This window comes from Molothrus aeneus, chromosome 24, assembly GCF_037042795.1.
Source record: "Molothrus aeneus isolate 106 chromosome 24, BPBGC_Maene_1.0, whole genome shotgun sequence".
NCBI classification, from domain to species: domain Eukaryota; kingdom Metazoa; phylum Chordata; class Aves; order Passeriformes; family Icteridae; genus Molothrus; species Molothrus aeneus.
Genome location: NC_089669.1, coordinates 5,942,776 through 5,963,747, shown reverse-complemented (window position 1 = coordinate 5,963,747; position 20,972 = coordinate 5,942,776). Strand labels below are relative to the sequence as shown.

Here is a 20,972-nt window from a genome sequence, read left to right as displayed (position 1 = left end):
TGAGGCATGAAAATCCAACTCCTCTGCCCCAGCCCCTTGACTGCAGTGAAACAAAGTGCCATCACCACCGGTCCCCCAGGAGGATCTGGACTCAGCTGTGGTTTCTGCCAGGGCAAGCAGAAGCAGCAGAACCCCCCCCAGCTCAGCAGAGTGTGCCCTGTGCCAGCCCTGCACAGCCTCTGTCACTGTGTGTGCCACCTCAAGTGAACCCTGCCCCTCCCACGGTGCCCTGACACCCCCAGGCCCAGGCAAGGAGAGAAGCTGGTTCTGCAGAAAATGTTTAATTAGCAAATCTTGTTCCTAGTCAGGCTTCCTGCCTCTGCTACAGCCAAAATCCCCCTCGGTTACCCAGACACGCTCCAGGACTCGCTCTCAGACACACCAGGGGTGGCATTACCAAGGCACTGAGGACACTTCATTAACTTGGGCAATGGCACAGGATTCAGGGATCCTTGTACCCAGGTACCTGCACTGCCTTCCAGAGGGATTTACACTCTCAAACTCTCCCACCAAGCTACTAGCCAAGTTTCAACCAGCAAGTACACACAAAGCCATCTAAGCACCTGGGGATCCCTTAAAATACACTAAAAATGTACAGTCCAAGGCTGAACAGACAAGTTTGTTAAAACTTAATCAAGTCTGTTAAAATCCAAGTAAAAACCTGGGTTTTAAACCACTCATTCACTGACAAAGAGCCATGGAAAAACTGCTCCTAAAAGGGATTTAAAGGTGCAGAAATAGTTGCAGATCACTTGAGTACAATGGAAAATATGCAAGAGCTACATGAATTAAGGCAGAGAAGACATTTCAGTCAATGCTGATGGCAAAGATGACAGTGTCAGCAAAGCAAAGGTGGCAAAAACCCACATGAATCATACCAAGGAAGACTGATAATGTGTATGGGAGATGGAACGCAGGTTCAAAGCAGCTGAGGAGCCAGCAGGCATTCAAAGGGGAAAGAATGGCATTAAACAACCTGCAATGGAAAGAATTTAGGAGTTTACAGTCAAAAATTAGGCCTCCAAATGTTCAGAGTTCTGAGGGAGCTTCACAAAGGAATCTTAGCTTACTGTCTTCATACCTGGAACCACACATATCTGAGGAAGATGATAGAAAAAATTCAAGGTCTCCAACAGACCTTTGAGCACCCTCCACAAGGAAGTAGAAGACTAAACAAGAAAAGCCTTTAGTGACCACAAGTACAACAGTAAGGGTTACTCTTCATCTGCCAGCACCTACAATTAGCAAGAAAAAAAGAGGTGTATCAGCACACAGGTGCTTCAGAGAAGTGCCTGCACTGATCATGTATGAGTGTTTAACACAACTAGCCCAAAGTAAACACAGTCTAAACCAGTATGGGGTCAAGCTGCCTCCCTCAGCCTCATCAGGCAGATCCAACACATGCAGACACTCAGCAGACATGAAGTACTTGCAGGCAGAGACAGTAATGAAGCCAGTGCACATATGCTCTAATAGACAGAGCTGGAGCCAAAACACTCTGCCAGGATCTGCAACAGCAGTGAACAAGCAAAGAAACAGGCACAGAATTTGAAAACACAGAGAGGAAGATAAACACTAAACACAGCAACAAGTAAAACAAGAAACAGGAGTACTCTGCATGGAAGTGCCAGTAACTTGCTGGAATGATGAGGGAAGTGAGGAAGAGGAACCCCCATCTCTGGGTGCCATATGTTCATATGATCACAGCAAGGCATTAACACCAGATTCAAAGGCATTTGTGGACAATGGCAGAAACTGTTCTATAGCATACTGAGACGTGACTGGGACACTTCCATGCACACATGGGCCCTGCCTTCCACATAAACACATCACAGGAGTTGTGAAGAAAAAAGGCAGAAACCATTCTGTCCCACTCAGCAGGGAGCAGAGGAGTCTGTGGTTCCACAGCTGCTGTAGCTAAGCCCTGGTACCCCAGTTCCCTGCTCCAGCACCCAGCTGCTCCTACACTGAGTTTGGGGGAGCAAAGGAAAACTGGGCCCTTCTTGCAGAAGGGATTTTTTTTTCTTTCCAATTTAACACAAAGCTCAGTGCCAAGGGCAGTGTAAGAGTGAAAACACGATTGTATGTGTGAGACAACAGGGACAGTGATAGCCAGCAGGTAAGATATAAAATGTACATATATATGTGTGTATATATATAATATTTACATATATAAAAAAGTAACTCAGCATAGGGCATTGCTGTGGCAACTTGTGCAGAATTGCACAGAATAAAGTCCTGAACTGCTGGAAGACAGCACCAGGCTCAATGTGGGACATCACAATCTCTTGAGAACACTGCACACCAGCAGCAGCATCCAAGGCAGGTTCCACAACAGGGTTTGGAAATAACTGAAAAGCCACAAAGATCCCCACTCTCAGCAGAACAAGTGAAGTGCAGCTTTTGCAAGTGGTGGTGAGGTAAGAGCACGAAATGCATTTGACAGTTGCATCCACAGAGCTCTATCAAAAGGAAAAGCAACACAAAGATGCTGAAGGTCTTTGCAGCCTTCTTGAAGAACATTGCTTGGAATTCCTCCCTAATTTGAAGTTCTGCAACAAGTGCCTCACAGCAGCCACCTCTGAAACAGGAACTGGAACACTGACAGCCAGTAACCTCAGGGGTTCTTGTCTAGGAGAAAGGACAGATGAAAACTGCAGGGTAAAAATCACAGAAACATTGAGACTGGACAAAAACAGAGTCCAACTATTCCCCCAGCACTGCCATGTTCACCACTAAACCATATCCCAAGTGCCACATTCACAAGTTTTTTGAAAAAAACTTTTCCAAATGATGTGGTGGAGTCATCAGCACTTCCAGGGATGGTGACTCCACCACTGCCCTGGGCAGCCTGTGCCAGTGCTTGGCCTCCCCTCTGGGAAGACATTTTCCCTAACATTTAATCTCAATCTCCCCAGTGACACTCGAGGCTGTTTCCTCCTGTCCTGTGCCTTGTCCCCTGAGAGCAGAGCCTGACCCCATCTTGGCTGTCCCCTCCTGTCAGGAGTTGTGCAGAGCCAGAAGGTCCCCCCCGAGCCTCCTTTTCTCCAGGCTGAGCCCCTTTCCAAGCTCCTTCTGAGCGAGGTCTCAGAGAGTTTGAGCCATTTCAGACAGAAGAATTTGTCCCAGTTTAAGCCTCCTGAAGTCAAACACAAGTTCTGGATTTGACAACAGCAGGCACTTGCTGCCTGGTGTGTAAGGAGCAGAGACAGGTCTGCAGATAGAGCCCAGCATAACCTCTCACCACTTCAATCCAGAACTATTTAGAGATGAAAGAGCTGCAGCTTAGGAGGAAGCCACAAACAGGCCCTCAGCACAGGGTGATGGCAGCTCAACATCACCCATCACCTCCCGAGGGGAGCAGAGCTGCAGGGGCAGAAATGCCTCAGGCAACATGTCTGGGGCAGCCCTTCTGGAGCCCTGATCAGACCCACATGGACACAAACCTAAGTCATCTGGAACATTCTTTTCTTTTCAACTTCTCTCAACATCTGATCTCCAGTCCCAGTCCTATAAAATGAATTTCAATATTCCTGCCTGTGATCAGGACGTGCTTGCCGCTTTTTTTAAACCCTTGTTCCTCCCTCAGCTTTGCAGCTGACGTATCAAAATCACAGCTGCACATATTGAGCCAAAATTGAGAGACCACTCACACATTTACTCGTGTCACACAGAAGCCTGGAATAGTTCTTAAAGCCAAGATGAGCACATCCAGTGGGCTGCAAAGCTTCATTTTAAAGGGACTCAGATCCACCTCCTTTTTTTCTCATAAAGACTAACTCACTTAAGACTTCTCCAGTCTCTCTGAATTTTTAATAACTGTTCAGCATTAGCAAAAAGTAATTCCTGAATGTTTCCAGAATGTTTTCTGGATCTTCAAGCTTAGTATTTACAGCTGTTGTTTTCTAGCAAACATTTGAAAAGAAGAATTTAATTTTTTGTGCCCAAGTACCCAAAGCTCCTGACACAGATCAGGGAAAACAAAATAATGCTACAGAAAAAATGGGAAACCTGCTCCTGAAAGTTGGCTGGAAGGTTGAGAAAACAGTGTAGTATCTCAAGATCTAAGAGTATCTTTAGACAACTCAACACATTTTATATCACAGGAAGCTGGCCATGCAAAGGAGGGTCTGCAGAAAGCCAAGGAACAGGGACGTGACAGCAGAAAGGCGGAGACCAGGGTTTAACTGACTCAATTCACTGAGAGGCTCCACAGACAGCACCAGTCCTCATGTGACTCTTGCCCTTTTTTTCTTTAAATTTAATATCCTGGTATTCTCAGCATCTTGTCAGCCAACACCTACAAAACCTTCAGAGCAATGTAATTTTTCCCATTTCATCATGCTCTCATTCCTCTCCCCATTAACAGCCAGTTGAGACTCCACATCTTTAATCTACTTGCCCAACTTTTAGAAGAAATCTGTAGATCAAAGTCTCTGCACAGCCTGAAGTTACACTGTTAGTCCTCCTCCTAGTTCAAACCCAGATAGAGCCAAGGGATTAATCACTATCACCTCCCCAACACACAGAGAAACCCCTACAGCCCTTCCAGGGAGTCCTGCAACACGATGGAAAATTATTCTTCAGCTCTTTACTGCTGAATTTACTTATAAGCTCAGTCCTTGTTTTTGGACTTCAGAAGAAAACACTTTTTTATTTGAAGTAATTTCTTATAAACATGACAAAACAGGCAAGATCAGGAGTCACCTAATTCAAGATCTTTTTCCTGACAGAAGGCTCTGTGTTTTCCCAGCCAGAGCAGCTCACAGCTCCTATCCAGGATATGGCATCTCCACATTTAGTACCAGACTCATTTTTCTTCCTAAACTTTTTGGAGTTATAAAATAAATGTGACTTCAAAGGTACTGCTGTGAGGGTGGGGAGGCCCTGGCACAGGGTGCCAAGAGCAGCTCTGGCTGCCCCATCCCTGAAGTGTCCAAGGCCAGGCTGGATGGGGCTTGGAGCAGCCTGGGATAGTGAAAGGTGTCCCTGCCCGTGGCAGAGGGTGGAGTGAGATGAGTTTTAAAGTCTCTTCCTTTTTGTTGCCACAAAACTTCAGCAAGGCCAGTGAAAAGCCCACCCCCTGTGCTGAAGTAGCTCTGCTCTATAAATAGTGACCATGGCAGTTTTGTTTCCATGCAGCATCTCCTACACACAGGAAACCATGGCCTGCTGCAAAGGTTTATCTGGCAGAACAGAGGCACTGGGCACAGAGCAGCACAGCAGCAGCACTGCTGCAGCTCTCAAGCTCTCTGCTGTGACAGAGCTCACAGGGACTGCACTGCAAACAGAGTCACTACAGAACCATGCCAGCCTGGCTTCTCTTGGGGAATTACCAGGGTGGAGCAGGATGCCAACAGGAATGCCAGCAGGCCTAGCAAGGCTGAAGGCCTGGAACAAAACAACCAAAACTGTGCAAAGATGCTCCTGTAAGCAGGCATAAAGTAATAGAATGAGTGAACGGGTGAACCTTGCCTATTTCACAGAATTTTATGTATCTGAGGCACAAAAGTTCTTTGTGATATTACTTAAGATCAGTTTATCTGTAGTAAGGAGGTAGAGGCATGTGTAGCTGTGGGCTTATGTGACCTCTTTCATCATACAATTACACTGTGGCATGCTTACTATAGAAATGTACATAATTATATATATAATATAGATATTAGCACATTAAAGGGGATTCATATTGCTTTTTCAGAGGGGAGAGTGGGTGGAAATCAAATTCTGCTGCATTGCATTCTCCTGGAACAGCACCAGAACTATCCTAGAACAGATCTTACAGATAACACCAGAATTTACCACAAAGTTCACAGTGACCGCCACGGCTCCAACTCATTTCCTCCTCCTCCTCCACCTCATGACTCACACAAGTTTTTCTGTCAGGTGAGAGCTATTAATTGCCAATCTCAATGGTGGAGAAAGCTGTGTCACCACACAGGTAAAGATATATTTAGTTACCACTAGATAATGCCTGCACTTCTGCCAGTGCAAACAGGCACATGACTGTGCAAAGCACAAGTATGGGCATTTCTTATCAAACAAAACAACAATTAAAGTACAGAATTAGAGAAAGTGCCAAGCAAGCAATTTCCTTAAAGTGACAGCTAACATCAACCTCTGCAAGTTTCAGAAGTTCTCACTCTTACACTCAAATTTTAATTTAATGCAAGGTCTCCTCTACATTTCAGGAAGCAGATGAGCCACACATTTGCTAATCCAACCATAGAGTCAGTAATTAGAACATGTTTAAGGATTTCTGCAGCTCACTGAAGCAAGAGCAGTTTTAGCAGGATTTTCCTGCTGTAATTGGCTTCATATCTGAGAAAAACCCTATCTTATCTTAGCTCAGCATGCACATGCCTACACAGAGAGCAGCTGCCCACTAGCTAAAGCAACAGGGTTTCTTAATACTAATATGATGAAGTTTCAAGTATGATGTAGGCTGAAAATGTATGTGTTTTCAGCAGTCCCATGGCTACCAGGTGCCAGAGTATCTCTTGTGAAACTTTCCACCCATCATGTTGCAGATTGTATCTTCTCTAAGTAACATTACATGTTACTTTTAAAAATTAAAAGCACAATGCTTCTCATCTAATGCCTACACAGAACGAGATTCCCAGGTTTTCAGAGCTCAGCATTCCATATGCACCAGGATTTTACATGGCTGAGGGCCCTGCACAGCCTCAGCACTGTACACACCTGCATCAAACAGACACAGCATGAGCCAACTCCCACTGCAGAGGAAGTGGCCTCTGCACAAGTAATCCACCACTGCAGTAAAAACCAGACACTATTTGCAGGAGAGAGTTAGGCCAGGCTTCAATGAAACCAAATTCCTCACAGAAAAGCCAATCACTGCTAAAAGATCCTACTAAAGGCTGGTTCAGAAACCCACAACTCCAACACAATTAACTTCCAAAGGAAATCATGGTGCTGCACTTGTGGCACAGAGCACTCTCCATGACCTGCTGGCAATGCAGGATGTTTGGGGTGAAAACCTGACACTTGCATGGCACCAAACAGCCCTGTGCACGTTTCTCTCTGGGAACTGCCATCCCATTAAAACCTGAATGATTGCCAACATGGAGTCCTTCTGATTGGAATGAATTGTGTCTGTCCCTGGGCCCCACCAAGCACATTTGCTTAATCAACCAGTAAGCAGGAAAATATGTTAATCAACAGGACTTCAAATTCATGACAGTTATGTCTACCCTGGAACATAAAACCACAAGGAAAAACAAACGAGAAACTCACTGAAACACTGGTCACACTTAGCTGTGCTGAATGGCAGGAGGTGTGATTGCCACACATCCTGCACAGCAGCAGGGCTGACTGTCTGACACAACCATGGAGGTGATAAAGCACTAAGACTGCTCTCCTCATCCTTGTAAAACTGGGAACTTCCAGCTCCAAATCAGACTGAGTCAACACAATGGCTAAAAAAACGACAGAGTGATCCAGGAAAAGAGGAGCCAAAGCAATTCCTGGTCAGCTCTCACAGACCAGGTTGTTCTGGGACCTTCTATCAACAGCAGCAGCCTGTTACTCTAAATTATAGGTGACACCCCCACCTAGAACAAGTGCAGCCAACTGGGACCAGGAAAGGGCCCTGCTGTGTGAGGGGATGTCAGACACTGCAGCATTACCTGAGTACTGAAGCTTCCATGCAGAAAGGAGTTCAGGATCTTGCATAATTCAGCGGAGACTCCTGCCAAGCAGGTGTGCACATCTGCAACTAACAGATTTCAAGGCTTGGCCTGAATCACACTCTGCTATTAAATCAGAAGGAATATGAGTAAGTTTGAAATTGGATGGGGAAAATTCTCCAGCCCAAATCTCATCTTTGAGTCAGACTTTGGTATCCTGTAATCACATTCAGTATTCAATCATCAGATTTAACTGTTCCACCTTTGGCATTGCTGTGGGGGAGATTGCTCAGTCATCCAGCTCTACAACAATGAAGTTATTTGGTTTGTGGTTCACTGTGTGCCCAGGCCCCCACTCAGTCGATGCAGAAGCTTTCAGACAGAGGCTGCTCACATCTGAAGATAAACCTGATTAGCCAAATCCTCTCCTGTTCCAGCAGCTTACACAGAAGGATGGCAGCATTCATATCTGAACCCATGGAATAATTACTTCTGCAAAAGACTTAGTTTTAGGGAAAACTAAGATGTTTAACTGTGGCCAGTTAACCCAGAGATTTTTCTCCAGACAGCTTCAGGAGAAGTCTGACTCTAGAGAGCTGCAGACAGGGAGACTGCAGGTCCTTCTGTGGGAGGGCACAGCAACACAAGGGCAACCACTGCTCAGGCTCTGGCTACAGTGGCAGGTCCACCACACCCTTCCTGGACATCTCCTCCCCATCCAGGTTACTGCATCTCTAAGTTATAGCCCTCTCTAAGAATAGGAGACAGCTAACCCAAACAGCCTTCAGCTCTGAAGGTCTTGCATCTTTTATGGGTAACACAGCTCCTTTTGCCTCTTGTGACACCAGCTCTAGAGTCTTGGAAAAAATATACCTAATACCTTCCAGAAAAAGCTCCAGCTCATTCTAGTCTCATGTTCTGGGCACTAATAACTCTTCAAATAGCCATGCCTTAAGGACAAGAGCTGACTGAAACACAGCATGGTTATTTTATTCAGCTACCTTCTTCAGAAAGGAATTCCATCTCTTGGACTGCTGACTGCATGTAGTTAATGAGTGTACATAGTGTTTAGACACTACCAAAGTTCTGGATTAAAGAAGTTTATTCCAATCAGTTGACATGATTTACATTGCTACTAAAGAGGCAGTAAAATGGCAAAGACTTGCAATTCACTGTTGGATTTAATATTCTTCTCCTTCATCTTCTCCATCCATCGAGTCTGTGCCCACTTCTTCGTAATCTTTCTCAAGTGCAGCCAGATCCTCCCGAGCCTCTGAGAACTCCCCCTCCTCCATCCCTTCTCCAACATACCAGTGGACAAAGGCACGTTTGGCATACATCAGGTCAAACTTGTGGTCCAGGCGAGCCCAGGCCTCGGCAATGGCCGTGGTATTGCTCAGCATGCAGACTGCCCGCTGGACTTTGGCCAGGTCGCCCCCAGGAACCACTGTGGGGGGCTGGTAATTGATGCCAACCTACAGGAGAGGTGCAAGAGACCATGAGTTTCTCAGTGGTGTTTGACAGTGACAATAATCAAAGTTAGACAACAGGAGTTGATTAAAATGTATCACTCACAAAACAGCCCTGCATGAGAACCTAAATCTTCACATCTCAGAATATAAACCAGGTACCTACAGAACAGCTCAGAGCAAACACACTCCATTGTGGGAACACACCAGAGTTTTCCCCAGCTAGGCTGAGAGAGAAGACTTCCCCCATGGTGCTGTGCAGCACTATTGCCAATCTACATGAGATTGCTTCTCCCATTGGCCAGCTGACCCTGCCCACCCCAAGTGTTCATCCCCCATTTCCCCTACAGGTTGCTGCCCTTTGCCCTGCCCTGTGCCCTCAGGTCATTGGCTACTGACCCCCCACCTAAACCTGTGCACAGCACATGGTTGTGTCTTTGTCCCTGATCCCTTTGGCGTGGTGGATGCAATAAACCTTCCCTGGAATACATCATACAAAGACCCTTCCTGTCTGTCCTCTGCTGAGCTATCTGTGGGGTGTGTGTGTGTGCATGGACTTGAAATGGCTGCTCTATGGCCTTACTCTGACTTCTGAAGGAGACACTTTGAACAAGAGTAGTCAGAAGCTTATGTTGTTTATTCGTGGGAATGCTATATCTGGGGCTCCAACTATTAGAGGAACCAGTCAGTTTCCAAAACCTCCAATTATAATTGGTATAACTATGAAGAAAATTATTACTGGCAGCATTTCTACCACCCTGCCACATTGCAACAAAACAGCACCCACCACCCAGGACAGTGAATGAGAAATCTAAGAAATCATGGTGGAACTGAGACTTGCCTTAAATCCAGTAGGACACCAGTCCACAAACTGGATGGTGCGCTTGGTCTTGATGGCGGCGATGGCGGCGTTGACGTCCTTGGGCACCACGTCCCCGCGGTACAGCATGCAGCACGCCATGTACTTGCCGTGCCGAGGGTCACACTTCACCATCTGGTTGGAGGGCTCGAAGCAGGCGTTGGTGATCTCAGCCACGGAGAGCTGCTCGTGGTAGGCCTTCTCCGCAGAGATGATCGGGGAGTACGTCACCAGCGGGAAGTGGATGCGAGGGTAAGGCACCAGGTTAGTCTGGAACTCAGTAAGATCCACATTTAAGGCACCATCGAACCTAAGGGAAGCAGTAATGGAAGACACTATCTGACCGATGAGGCGATTGAGGTTAGTGTAGGTGGGGCGTTCAATGTCCAGGTTCCTACGGCAAATGTCATAAATGGCCTCATTGTCAACCATGAAGGCACAGTCAGAGTGCTCCAGCGTGGTGTGGGTGGTCAGGATGGAGTTGTAGGGCTCCACAACAGCTGTTGAGACCTGAGGTGCAGGGTAGATGGCGAATTCCAGCTTGGATTTTTTCCCATAGTCAACTGAGAGTCGTTCCATCAGCAGAGAGGTGAAACCAGATCCAGTTCCTCCCCCAAAGCTGTGGAAAATCAGGAAGCCCTGCAAGCCAGTGCACTGATCTGACTGAAAGAGAAAACACAGGTGTTCAAGACATTGTGTGCATTAAGAATCCCCAATCAAGCTCAAGAAAGACAGCTCTGAATTCTGACACATACCAACTGTTCAAGCTTCAGAAATACAGAATTTATCCACCAAGAGTCAAAAAGGTGTCCCAGGAAAAGCAATATTCTTGGCTGGTTTAAACCCCCTACGTATTGGATGGCAACCACTTCAAATTGCTAGCTTAAAATTCCTTCTATCCCCAATTCTCAGCTGAAGCCATTAACAATGAGCAAGAAAAGCAGGAATAGTCAAAGACCTAACCCTTACAGTTACTTGGTATTCTCTATCTGCACAAAAATGGAGCAATCCCCCATCCCAGAGCTACTGTTGCAATGCTGCACGAGTGCCAAGTGTGTATCTCCGCTGGGGGAAGTGAGCTGTCACAGCCTATTACAGTGCCAGTCCCATCCACCCCACTCAGGAGACAAAACTAGACAGCCCTGTCCTCACAAAGAGGTGCCACATGATGCTCAGCTCCCAGGACTAACAGGGACTGCCAACAGCTTGTACAAAGAAATCATGACTGTTTTCCAGGTCAAAGTAAAGCCTGCTGCAAACTTATCATTGCTTTAATTAGAGACTGTGGCAGTCAAGCGTTGAGAATAATTCCAGTTGTAATCTGCAAAAGGTGAACTTTACACTAAGACTCAATTAGCATTCCATATCAAAACACCTGCATTTTGTGCAATGAGAATTCCCACCTTTGTGACACAGATTGGGCAATGGACATGCTTAGCAGCCCTAAATAGGGAACATGAACTTCCTAAACTGCCCCCTTCATAAGTTTGCCACATGACTGAAGTACTGGGGAAGCTGAAACATCCCAACTTACTGAGATTTATTCCTTTTCTACTGTTATTACCATAAAATTAATCCAGAAATCATAATAGCAGGAAATGCAAACGATAGTCCAAACCACAGAAGCAAGCACTCTTATTTAAAATTCCTTGAAAGAGCCACAGCCAGAGACCAATCTTTCTCCAGCAGGAACTATGCAAATCATAATTTTTGGTTCTGACTTTCCAAACATGAAACTTTATATGAAGTTTTAAGTGCCTCATCAGCATTTTAGGCCACTTGAAAGCCATATCTGACAGGAGAAATCCAGCCATTCTCAGCTGGCTAAGAATAAAAGCAGATGCAGACTAAGTCCACAGATTCTCATACCACAAAGAAATTAAAGCACAGTTTATGTATTTGATAACCTCATTTCCATACCCTGTGAAACAGATATTTCAGAGCCTTCAGGGGAGTCTTACCAGCTTCCTGATGCGCTCTAGAACCAGATCAATGATCTCTTTCCCCACTGTGTAGTGACCTCGAGCATAGTTGTTTGCAGCATCTTCTTTCCCAGATATCAGCTGCTCAGGATGGAAGAGTTGTCGGTATGTCCCATTCCTAACTTCATCTGGGGAGAGACAAGATATACATTAATATATAATATATAAATATTTTAAATAAATTTTTTATATAAACCAGCTTTTTCAAACTTCTAGGGGTGTCCAGAATAGTGTACTTAAACCTTTAGAGATAAAAAGCAAATACCAATCAGTAGGTGCCTTCCTACAGCCTAAATGCTGAATAACTAAGAAAAATTAAGTTATTGCTTAGGAAACTGCTGTATTTTACACCAATTTTAGAATATTGACCTGTCAGAGCAATTAAAAACTGCACTGTAGCAGAACCATTTTTTCCAGTTTAAAACAACTTAAGGCCCATTTTGCAGCCCAGCAGCTGAAATCCCATTTTTCCCCTTCACTTCCCAATCCCTCCAGAATGCTTCTGTGGGCAAGCAGAGCCAACTTGGCTTCCATGCCCCTTTCTCTTCACTGTACTTTCAGCCAAAGGTAGAGAAGGGTTCCAAAGAGATGGAGATGCTCTTAGAGCAATTATCTAAACCCTGAGCTGTAAGCTGTAGCACACACATCCCCCAGCAGTTACACATTTGGAGACTGATTTAGAGCCACTAGTTCCCAAAAACATGCACTTACATCCAGCAGGCTAAAGCTCTGTCCTACCAGAAAGGTACAAAGACACTCAGCAGAGCTTTGTCTCTGGTTTAGCTCCAACCACTCTCGTGTGCTATTGCAGTATTGCATTGTTTAATTTAAATCAGGTGAACAGCAGAGAGCTTTATTAACTACAGCTGAAGCTGCCTGCTTGCGTGTATTCATGAATCTGAAATAGAACAAGCAATACAAAGAAAAGTAAAACTTAAGACATAAAAATAAAGTTAGCACTTAAACCAGTTTAGGCTGAGCAGCTCCCACTCCAGTCTGCAATCCAACAGTCTAAAGTATTTCTAAGACTGCATCAAAATAAAGACAATTTGGAAAAATTTACCATCTCAAATACCCATGTGTCTAAGACTTCCTACAAGACCACTCCACATTACAAGGGACAAATATGGGTAATAAGGGAAAAATACAGAACCAAAATAAAATGGTTCTTTATCCTATGCAGACGAGTAGCATGAGCCAGGATGGTCCTTGGGAAGTAACAAAATTTGTAGAGTGCAAAGGATCAGCCACTGGACTACAAAAGTGTGCCTGGAACAAAGGACTTGGGTGAGGGGACAGCCAAACCAGCTGGCCCCAGACATCCTATCCCTCATGTTTTCAGGTCTAGCTGGGGTAGACTGCTAAAGACACTTGTGTTGAATTCCCAGATGTCACTGCCCTATTTTGTGGTGGAAGTTTGATGGTATTTTACCACCACATTCACAGAGGTGGTGCATATCCACCATCCTGCTGCTTTGTGCAAGACCAGCACTGATCTGGAGGGACAGAAATCCCTGTGCACACAAGTGGCAGCTGCACAGCTGCTGCATGCACAGAGATGGGTTTTTCATAAATTCAGTGCACAGGGACTTGCTGCATGAATGGAGACTCATGAGCCCTGCCCAGGAAACTGGAGCAGTAATTTTCACATTAGCCAGGGAGGAATAGCAGCTATTTCTGAGAAAGGCACATGATGTAACCTTTAACAAAAAGCCCTAACTGAGTATCACCAATCTTGCCCATCTCCCTACACTACACCTGCATCACCAACAAGCACTGGAACACTCACTACCTTTGGGCATTTGTTCCAAGACTCACCAGCTCCTCTGCCCTCTTTTGCCACCTGTCTCATCTCATTTCTGAGCTGTTCCTGGTTGCTCAGAGCCACCACCTGGCCAGTGCAGAGGAGGCAACAGCCACGGGGCTCAAAAAAGCACAAAGCCAGACCTGCAGCAGCTCCTGGGAATATCAGTGTATGGCCAAGGGTGCCTGGGCTCGTTTCAAAGTTATAGCCCAGCACTCCCACCCTCAAACAGCCCCACAGCCTTCTGCTGCCCTGAGAGGTTCATGTGCTGTGTTAGCCACAAGAAGGGGTCTGGTGTGTTACACTGAACAGAAGCTACAGAACAGCCATGGTTTGGGTACAGAGGAGTGGCCACAGCCACACATTTCCCCAGCTCTGTATTGCAGAAAGATAAAACATAGGCAACACAGACCTCTGCTATAACAGCCCCAAATCACTACTTGAGGCAAGATAGCCAAAAACCAGCTCCAGAAGAATTACTTCTGCCACACACTGGTGAGAGGAAAACCAGGATTCCTGACACAAGGGATGAAGGAATTGTGAAACCAGGAGCTCACATTGAGCTGACAGTGCATCTACTCCCCCAGGATGGAGGACTGGTCAGTAGCTGATGCATGGGATCACACCTGAACACCAAGAGCCGGTGTTGCCAGAGCTTGGAACAGAACACATTTTCAGGAGCAGACTGTTTCTCAAAGATAAGGCACCAGGAAGCTGAAGTGCATGTTCAGAAACCTCTGAATTTAGGCCAGATATGGGGACTCATTTCTGCAAGCACTGTTCAGCTTCCACAGATTCCTTTGGGAAACTACAGCAATCATTCCTGTGTGCAATAAGGAATCTTCCTAATGATATATATTGTGTCTCTTAAAGAAGTTCTACTGACTGCAGCACACCTTATGCCATACTGTTCCAAGAGGCTGTAACTGCTTCTTGCATAGCAAAAGCATGAAGTGTGTTCATGAGACCCATTTAACTCCACAGCCTGGCAGAAGGTAATGCTGAAATTCTTGAAAGCTCCACAGAGCACATTTGCCAGTCTCAATGAAAATAAAGCCAAGTATTTTCCATCACTAGGAAGGTGTAGGAAAGCTTCATGCACTAAAAATTTAAAGCCCAAAGCATTTTTCAGGACTAGAGGAATGGACCCCTTAGCCAAAACCAATAGTCTAAAGTATTTATGTGGCAATAACATGTGGCAATATTCTCCAGTGCCTTTGTGAAATACAAAGCTGTGTTTCGTGTCAGGTACATACAGGCAATGTGTGTGTTTGTGATTGTGATATGTGTGGAAACAGACCATGAAACAGTTATAAAGACCAATTCTAATAATAACTGAGGAAAGTAAAGCATGGAAGAAGGCCTTTGAACCTATCCTTTGTTCACAATTAACCTTTATAAGTCTTAAGTTGATTTAGGAGCATTTGAATTAAAGCATTAAGGATGTTGCTTTTTGACAGGAACTTTCTGCGTGTAGCTAATCCTTAAAGAGCTCTGCAATAATAACCTATTGAAGTATAATTTTAGAATATTGCTTGTATCCTTGAAACTATAACTCTGGAATATATATAAAGGAAACATGCTTATCTCACACCTTAACAAAACAGTGAAAAGCAGCTCGAGAAAGGAAGGTGAACATCAACTCAAGGATTAATAGTTTCAACCAAGCTGGACATCACTGTTATGAGATTTATAGTCCTTGCAATTAAAAGGTGGACCCACATCTGGAGAGCTGGACCTCACCAGATGGGATTTGTCTTCCTTCTTTTGGAAACCAGACCAGCACCATCTGGGATGCTCCTTTTGGGATACATCCTGAGAAAAACTAAATCACAATAGTGTATAGAATTGTGATGTAAAAATTGGGAATAGAAACTGCTGATGAGTAAAAATTGGAATAGAAACTGCTGAGAAAGCTGATGAGTACCCCTATAAATACCTGTAAGCCTCAACTATCGGTGTGCAGTTGGAAGGAAAACTTCCCCCACTGTACCCAGCACTGTATGGCTCATACTTTACCATATTAATTAATAAATTGATTGCTGCTTGAACATTGGCCTAGTCAAGCTTCTTATTCATGACACCTTGCACTGTCAGCGTTACCTATGACTGCAGGTTCGAGGTCCACAAAGACAGCACGTGGGACGTGTTTCCCCGCCCCTGTCTCGCTGAAGAAGGTGTTGAAGGAGTCGTCCCCGCCGCCGATGCTCTTGTCGCTGGGCATGTTGCCGTCGGGCTGGATGCCGTGCTCCAGGCAGTAGAGCTCCCAGCAGGCATTGCCGATCTGCACGCCCGCCTGCCCCACGTGGATGGAGATGCACTCGCGCTGCGGGACAGGACAGAACGCATCGCTCAGCACAAACACAAGTGCCCTTGTTCAGCAGAGGATCAGCACGCCCGGGGGGACTGCCAGCCCGCAAAGCCATTAAAACATTGGCCTTATTGTCTCGGTGTTGGGGCCATTTGGCACAAAACACACAGGACACAAAAGCCCCTTTGAGACATCATCAGCTCCACCCAGAAAAACCCTTTTGAACATTATCATTTTTACAAGCTCATTCCTCTTTGTTATGCTTCAATCAGACAGGAAGAGTCTGATCAACTCTTTCAAGTTCTTCAGCCAATTTCTCTCTTCATACCAAACTGAATATTTAGAAAAGCTGATGATCACACCTCTCACTGGCCTAAGTGTCCAGAACAGCAACACCCAGACCCCAGCCCCAGGGGCAGCAAAATCCTCCCAGGACCCGGAAACACTTAATTTAATGTACACAAAACAAACAAAAAAATATTCTCCAGACCCCTTGAGGAACCTTTGTCACTCAGTAGGAGAGGCTTTGCCTAACAAACCCCTTCATAACCCTCCATAAATACAGACCCATCAGGCCTCAAACCACGCTGCTGTACACAAGGTACTCAACACCTCAACACCGGATAAAACTACCTCATGAAAGCCATGTAGAAAATAGTTCATGGCAGCCAAATTATCTGTTCCTACCCATTTATGGATTCCCAAGTTCCCTCTGATGTCCAGAGTATCAACCCAGTTTCTTTAACAGTGCAGCACAGGACTTCAAGTGGTAAAAGCCAAACCATAATAGAGACATCTCCAAACTCCTGGTCCATCTGTGGCATTTTATACTCAACATCTAGTTTTGAATGTCAGTAAAGCACAGTCTACAAGAGCCTAAATAGACTCCAGTTTAAAGTGACTGTTACCCAAATCTGTTCAGACCCTGTGACTGGATGAGACAATTTGTTTCCCTGGAATTCCAGGATAAGCCAGGAGTACTTTCAGGCACAAGTACAGGCCAGGCAGAGAACGGACAGAGAGCAGCCCTGGGGAGAAGGACATGGGGGTGTTGGTGGATGAATGCTCAGCGTGCCCCAGCCCCGTGCTCTGGCAGCCCAGAACCCCCCTGTGCTGGGCTGATCCCCCAGGGGGGCAGCAGGGCAGGGGGGGATTCTGCCCCTGTGCCCTGCTCAGGTGAGACCCCACCTGCAGAGCTGCCCCAGCCCTGGGCTTCCAGCACAGGAAGGAGCTGGAGCTGCTGGAGCCAGCCCAGAGGAGGCCACAGAGCTGCTCTGAGGCCTGGAGCCCCTCTGGGAGAGCTGGGGATGCTCATCCTGGGGAAGGTTACAGGGAGATTTTAAACCGCTTCCAGTGCCTAAAGGGACTCCAGGAGAGCTGGAGAGGGACTTTGGAGAAACGGAAATGGCCTTAAATGCAGGATGATAGGGTTAGATTAGACATTAGGATGAAATTCTTCCCTGTGAGGGTGGCACAGGTTGCCCAGAGAAGCTGTGGCTGCTCCTTCCCTGGAAGTGTCCAAGACCAGGCTGGATGGGGCTTGAAGCAACCTGGTCTGGTGGAAGAGATGAAACTGGATGGTCTTTAAGGTCTCTTCCAAAACAAACCAGTCTGTGATTCTATGACCTGGAACTGCCTATTCCACATCCACAGTCAATGCAGAAAAGCAGGAGCACAGTCCTTTCAAACTCATTGGGAATCCCATGAAATTAAGATTTGTATTTGTCAAAAAAAAAAAAAAATCAGTTCTCAAACACAGCACTGAACTATTTTTAAGCTCCCATTCATCCAAGCTGTACATTCAGATGTCCAGCCCACATCCTCTCTGCAGGCAGCATCACTCAGAGCTGCTGCCACCCTTCTCCTCTCCAAAGCCATTACACCACCACCCTCCAGGCTGAGGCACTGAGCTTGGCCGGTGCTGCCATGGCAGAGAACACACAGCCAACCTGCACAGCATGGAAGAGGTGACAGGAAAGCTGGCTGCAGTGCCACAGAGACCAGACCATGACTCAGGGAACATCCCCTTAGGAGAGCAGGACAGCCTGAAACTTTCCTGCAGGGACAGGAGAACACAGACCACCACGTCAGCCTGGATCCTCACCTGACTGAAGTGCTACCAGTGACCTAAGCCTTGCTAGAGAAACCCCCAAGCAGCTGGGAAAGGTCATTGAAAGGGTAAGGACTACACCACACCACAGAGATGGAGGGGGTAAAGAAGAAGGGTATGTGGAGCAGCTGAGGCCATTGGCTTGGTTAGCCAGGAGAACAGGGGAGATTTGAGCATGGTCTAGAGCTTCCTCAGGAGAGGAGACCCTTTGGTGACCAGTGACAGGACCCCAGGGAAGCTGTGCCAGGGGAGGTTTGCCTGGATATGAGCAAAACATCCTTCCCCCAGAGGGTGACCAGACAATGGAACAGGCCCCCAGGACAGTGGTCACAACCCCAGGGCTGACAGAACTCAACACAAAGAGTGGGATTCCTGGGGGTGTCCTGTGCAGGGCCAGGGGCTGGACTCAATGGTCCTTGTGGGTCCCTTCCAACTCTGAATGCACAGCTTGGCAACACAGCCACAGAGCAGGTGTTACAGGTGCCACGTTAAACATGGCATGTTTACCTGGACAAAATACAAAGTTCAACACATTGGGCAATGACTCCCTGCACAAACAGCAGTAACTGAGAGGGAGCCCTGCTGCAAAGATCCTGGAGGCTCCCACAGAAACCAGCCTGAACGTCCCACAGGGTGCTCTTGTCCTCAGTAGGGCAAGCCATGTGCCAGGGAACAAAAGGAGACGTGGGGAGCACAGGAGAAGGCTCCCTCTGCTCTGCAGGTGGCTCCAGGTTGGATTCTCAGAGGTTGCTGCAAGGCTCAGGCTGGTGTTAGGAAAAGGCTCCCCAGTGGAACGGTGTGGCCCTGGAACGGGTCACTAGAGAAGTGGGAGGGGATTTGCATCCTTGGAGCCTTTCAAAACTTGACTAGATGAGGTCAGTGACAAAACCTGGCCTGGTGCTAGTGTCCTGCTTTGCTAAGGACTTTTAAGTAGTATGAGGCTATTCAATTAAGAACAAACCTTTGTCAGACACTAACAGATTCTCTGCCCATTTTGTGCTGCATGGCCTTTTCACAGAACCAAGGATACTGAAGAACAAGGCCCAGATTTTATTCCAAAAGCACCAGCTCCAAGTTGGAATGACAGGCAAGAGAACTGCCACACTCATTATAGATCAGTGCCTTCACACATCACTGATGAGCTTCAGAATAAGTATTAAACGTATACAGACAGTGCTGGTAAATGCTGTATTCAAGCCATTACAGAATACTCTCATTTACTTAACACTAAATGCTTTCTCCACACTTACATACATTATTTCCAAGCACACAAAGTTTCAGGCAGAATTTCTCCAGCCCAGTCTCAGTTTCCTTTCCCTACAGGATGTGCTCCAGCTGAAGGGCACTGCCCTGTCCTGTCACTGCCCTTCCAGCAGCTGCAGACAGCCCCTTGCTGCACTCACTGCTGGGCTGCAGCCCCCCCAGATCCTCCATGGCACTGCTGGATCAGGCTCTTGGTCCTCTGCTTTCCCCAGCACAGTGCTCAAGGTCTAGCTGCACCTGTGTGAGGCTGATGGAAAGCCAAGCTTCCTGAGAATGGCTGTGCCAGCTCAGACCAAACTTATCAGCACATTATATGGAGGAACGCAGTTTCCCTGGGATGGGACTCCAGGGGACCTGCATCCTTTGCAGAGACCAGGGGCTGTATTCGTACTCTTGATTTGACTTTATCTGAAAACCGTGACAATAAACAGCCCCCAAGGGAATGGTAAGAGCAAGAACACATCCACCAACACTAACTTACTTGTTGAGCTGAAAATTATTGTATTTCCCACACATTCACATGCCTACAGTAGCAGTCTTGCTACATTTGTAAATCCATGTAACCTTCTGACAATCTCTTTTCAGAGATGTAGGAAGGCAACACCCCTGCGGGTAAGAGCCGAACGCCCATCCCAGCCTCCAGCGCACCTGAACCCTGTCCTGCGGGACATCCCAGCCCCGTCACACCTCTCAGACCAAGATGACTCAACCGATCAGCTCATTCTCGCCAGCCCATCTCACAAAGTCCTTTAGGAACTCTGCCCATCAGCCCAGCCCCCGGACAGCCGCGGGGCAGGAGCGGGGGAGCGGCACCTCGGCACCTCCCAGGGCGGTGGGCCGGGCTCCTCCCTCCCTGCCTGCCTCCGGCCCCGCGGGTCGCGCACACCGCGCGGAGCTGCCCCGGCCTTGCACACCGCGGGAACCCGGCGGCTGTCCCGAGCTCTACAGGCAGGGCGCCCCGGGCCCCCACGGACACACGGCCCCGGGGGCTGACGGTGCCCGGAACAGAGCTGCAGCCCCTGAGCCGGCCGGGGCTGAGGGTCCCGGGGGCCGCCATGTTCTCGGCGAGCCCGCCACCATTTTGGGACGAGACGGCGGGAGCGACAGGGCGCGGGACGAGACACGGCTCGGGGCAGCGAGACCCACTGCCCCCCACGGCCCAGCGGGGCCGTGCCGCCACCCATCCCGTCCCCTCCTTCACCGCTGCAGCTCACGGAGCTGCGCCGGGCTACCCCTGCCCCGCCGGGCCCTCGCCCCACTCACCATGGCTCAGGAGCGCCGGGACAGACGCGCAACGTGTCTGGGCAGCACCGCAACAGCGGCGGCTCTTACCGGGCTCACATTTTATAAAGTGAGGGGCGGGGCGCTCGGCTCCCTGCGCTGTGCTCATTGGCGTGGCGTGCGCTCACCTGTGGGCCATTGGATAATAGAAATGTCTGTCACCATCCTGCGCGAACTATTGGCTGATTCGTAACAAAGGGCGGGGAGGGGGCGGGGTTTAGTCTTCCCGCCAACGAAGGTCTGCATT

At 47.4% G+C, this 20,972-nt stretch overlaps 1 protein-coding gene across 1 annotated transcript; it reads right to left on the bottom strand.

Annotated features, from left to right (window-relative positions):
* Positions 1-8,730: 8,730 nt before the first annotated feature.
* On the bottom strand, positions 8,731-20,754 carry LOC136566150 (tubulin alpha-1C chain-like). The gene is made up of 5 exons (XM_066565164.1): positions 20,708-20,754; positions 15,864-16,086; positions 11,936-12,084; positions 9,957-10,637; positions 8,731-9,121 (listed from the first exon to the last, which is right to left on the bottom strand). The coding sequence occupies exons 1-5, from the start codon at positions 20,708-20,710 to the stop codon at positions 8,828-8,830; spliced, it is 1,350 nt and encodes a 449-aa protein (XP_066421261.1). The 5' UTR covers positions 20,711-20,754; the 3' UTR covers positions 8,731-8,827.
* Between the last annotated feature and the right edge of the window lie 218 nt (positions 20,755-20,972).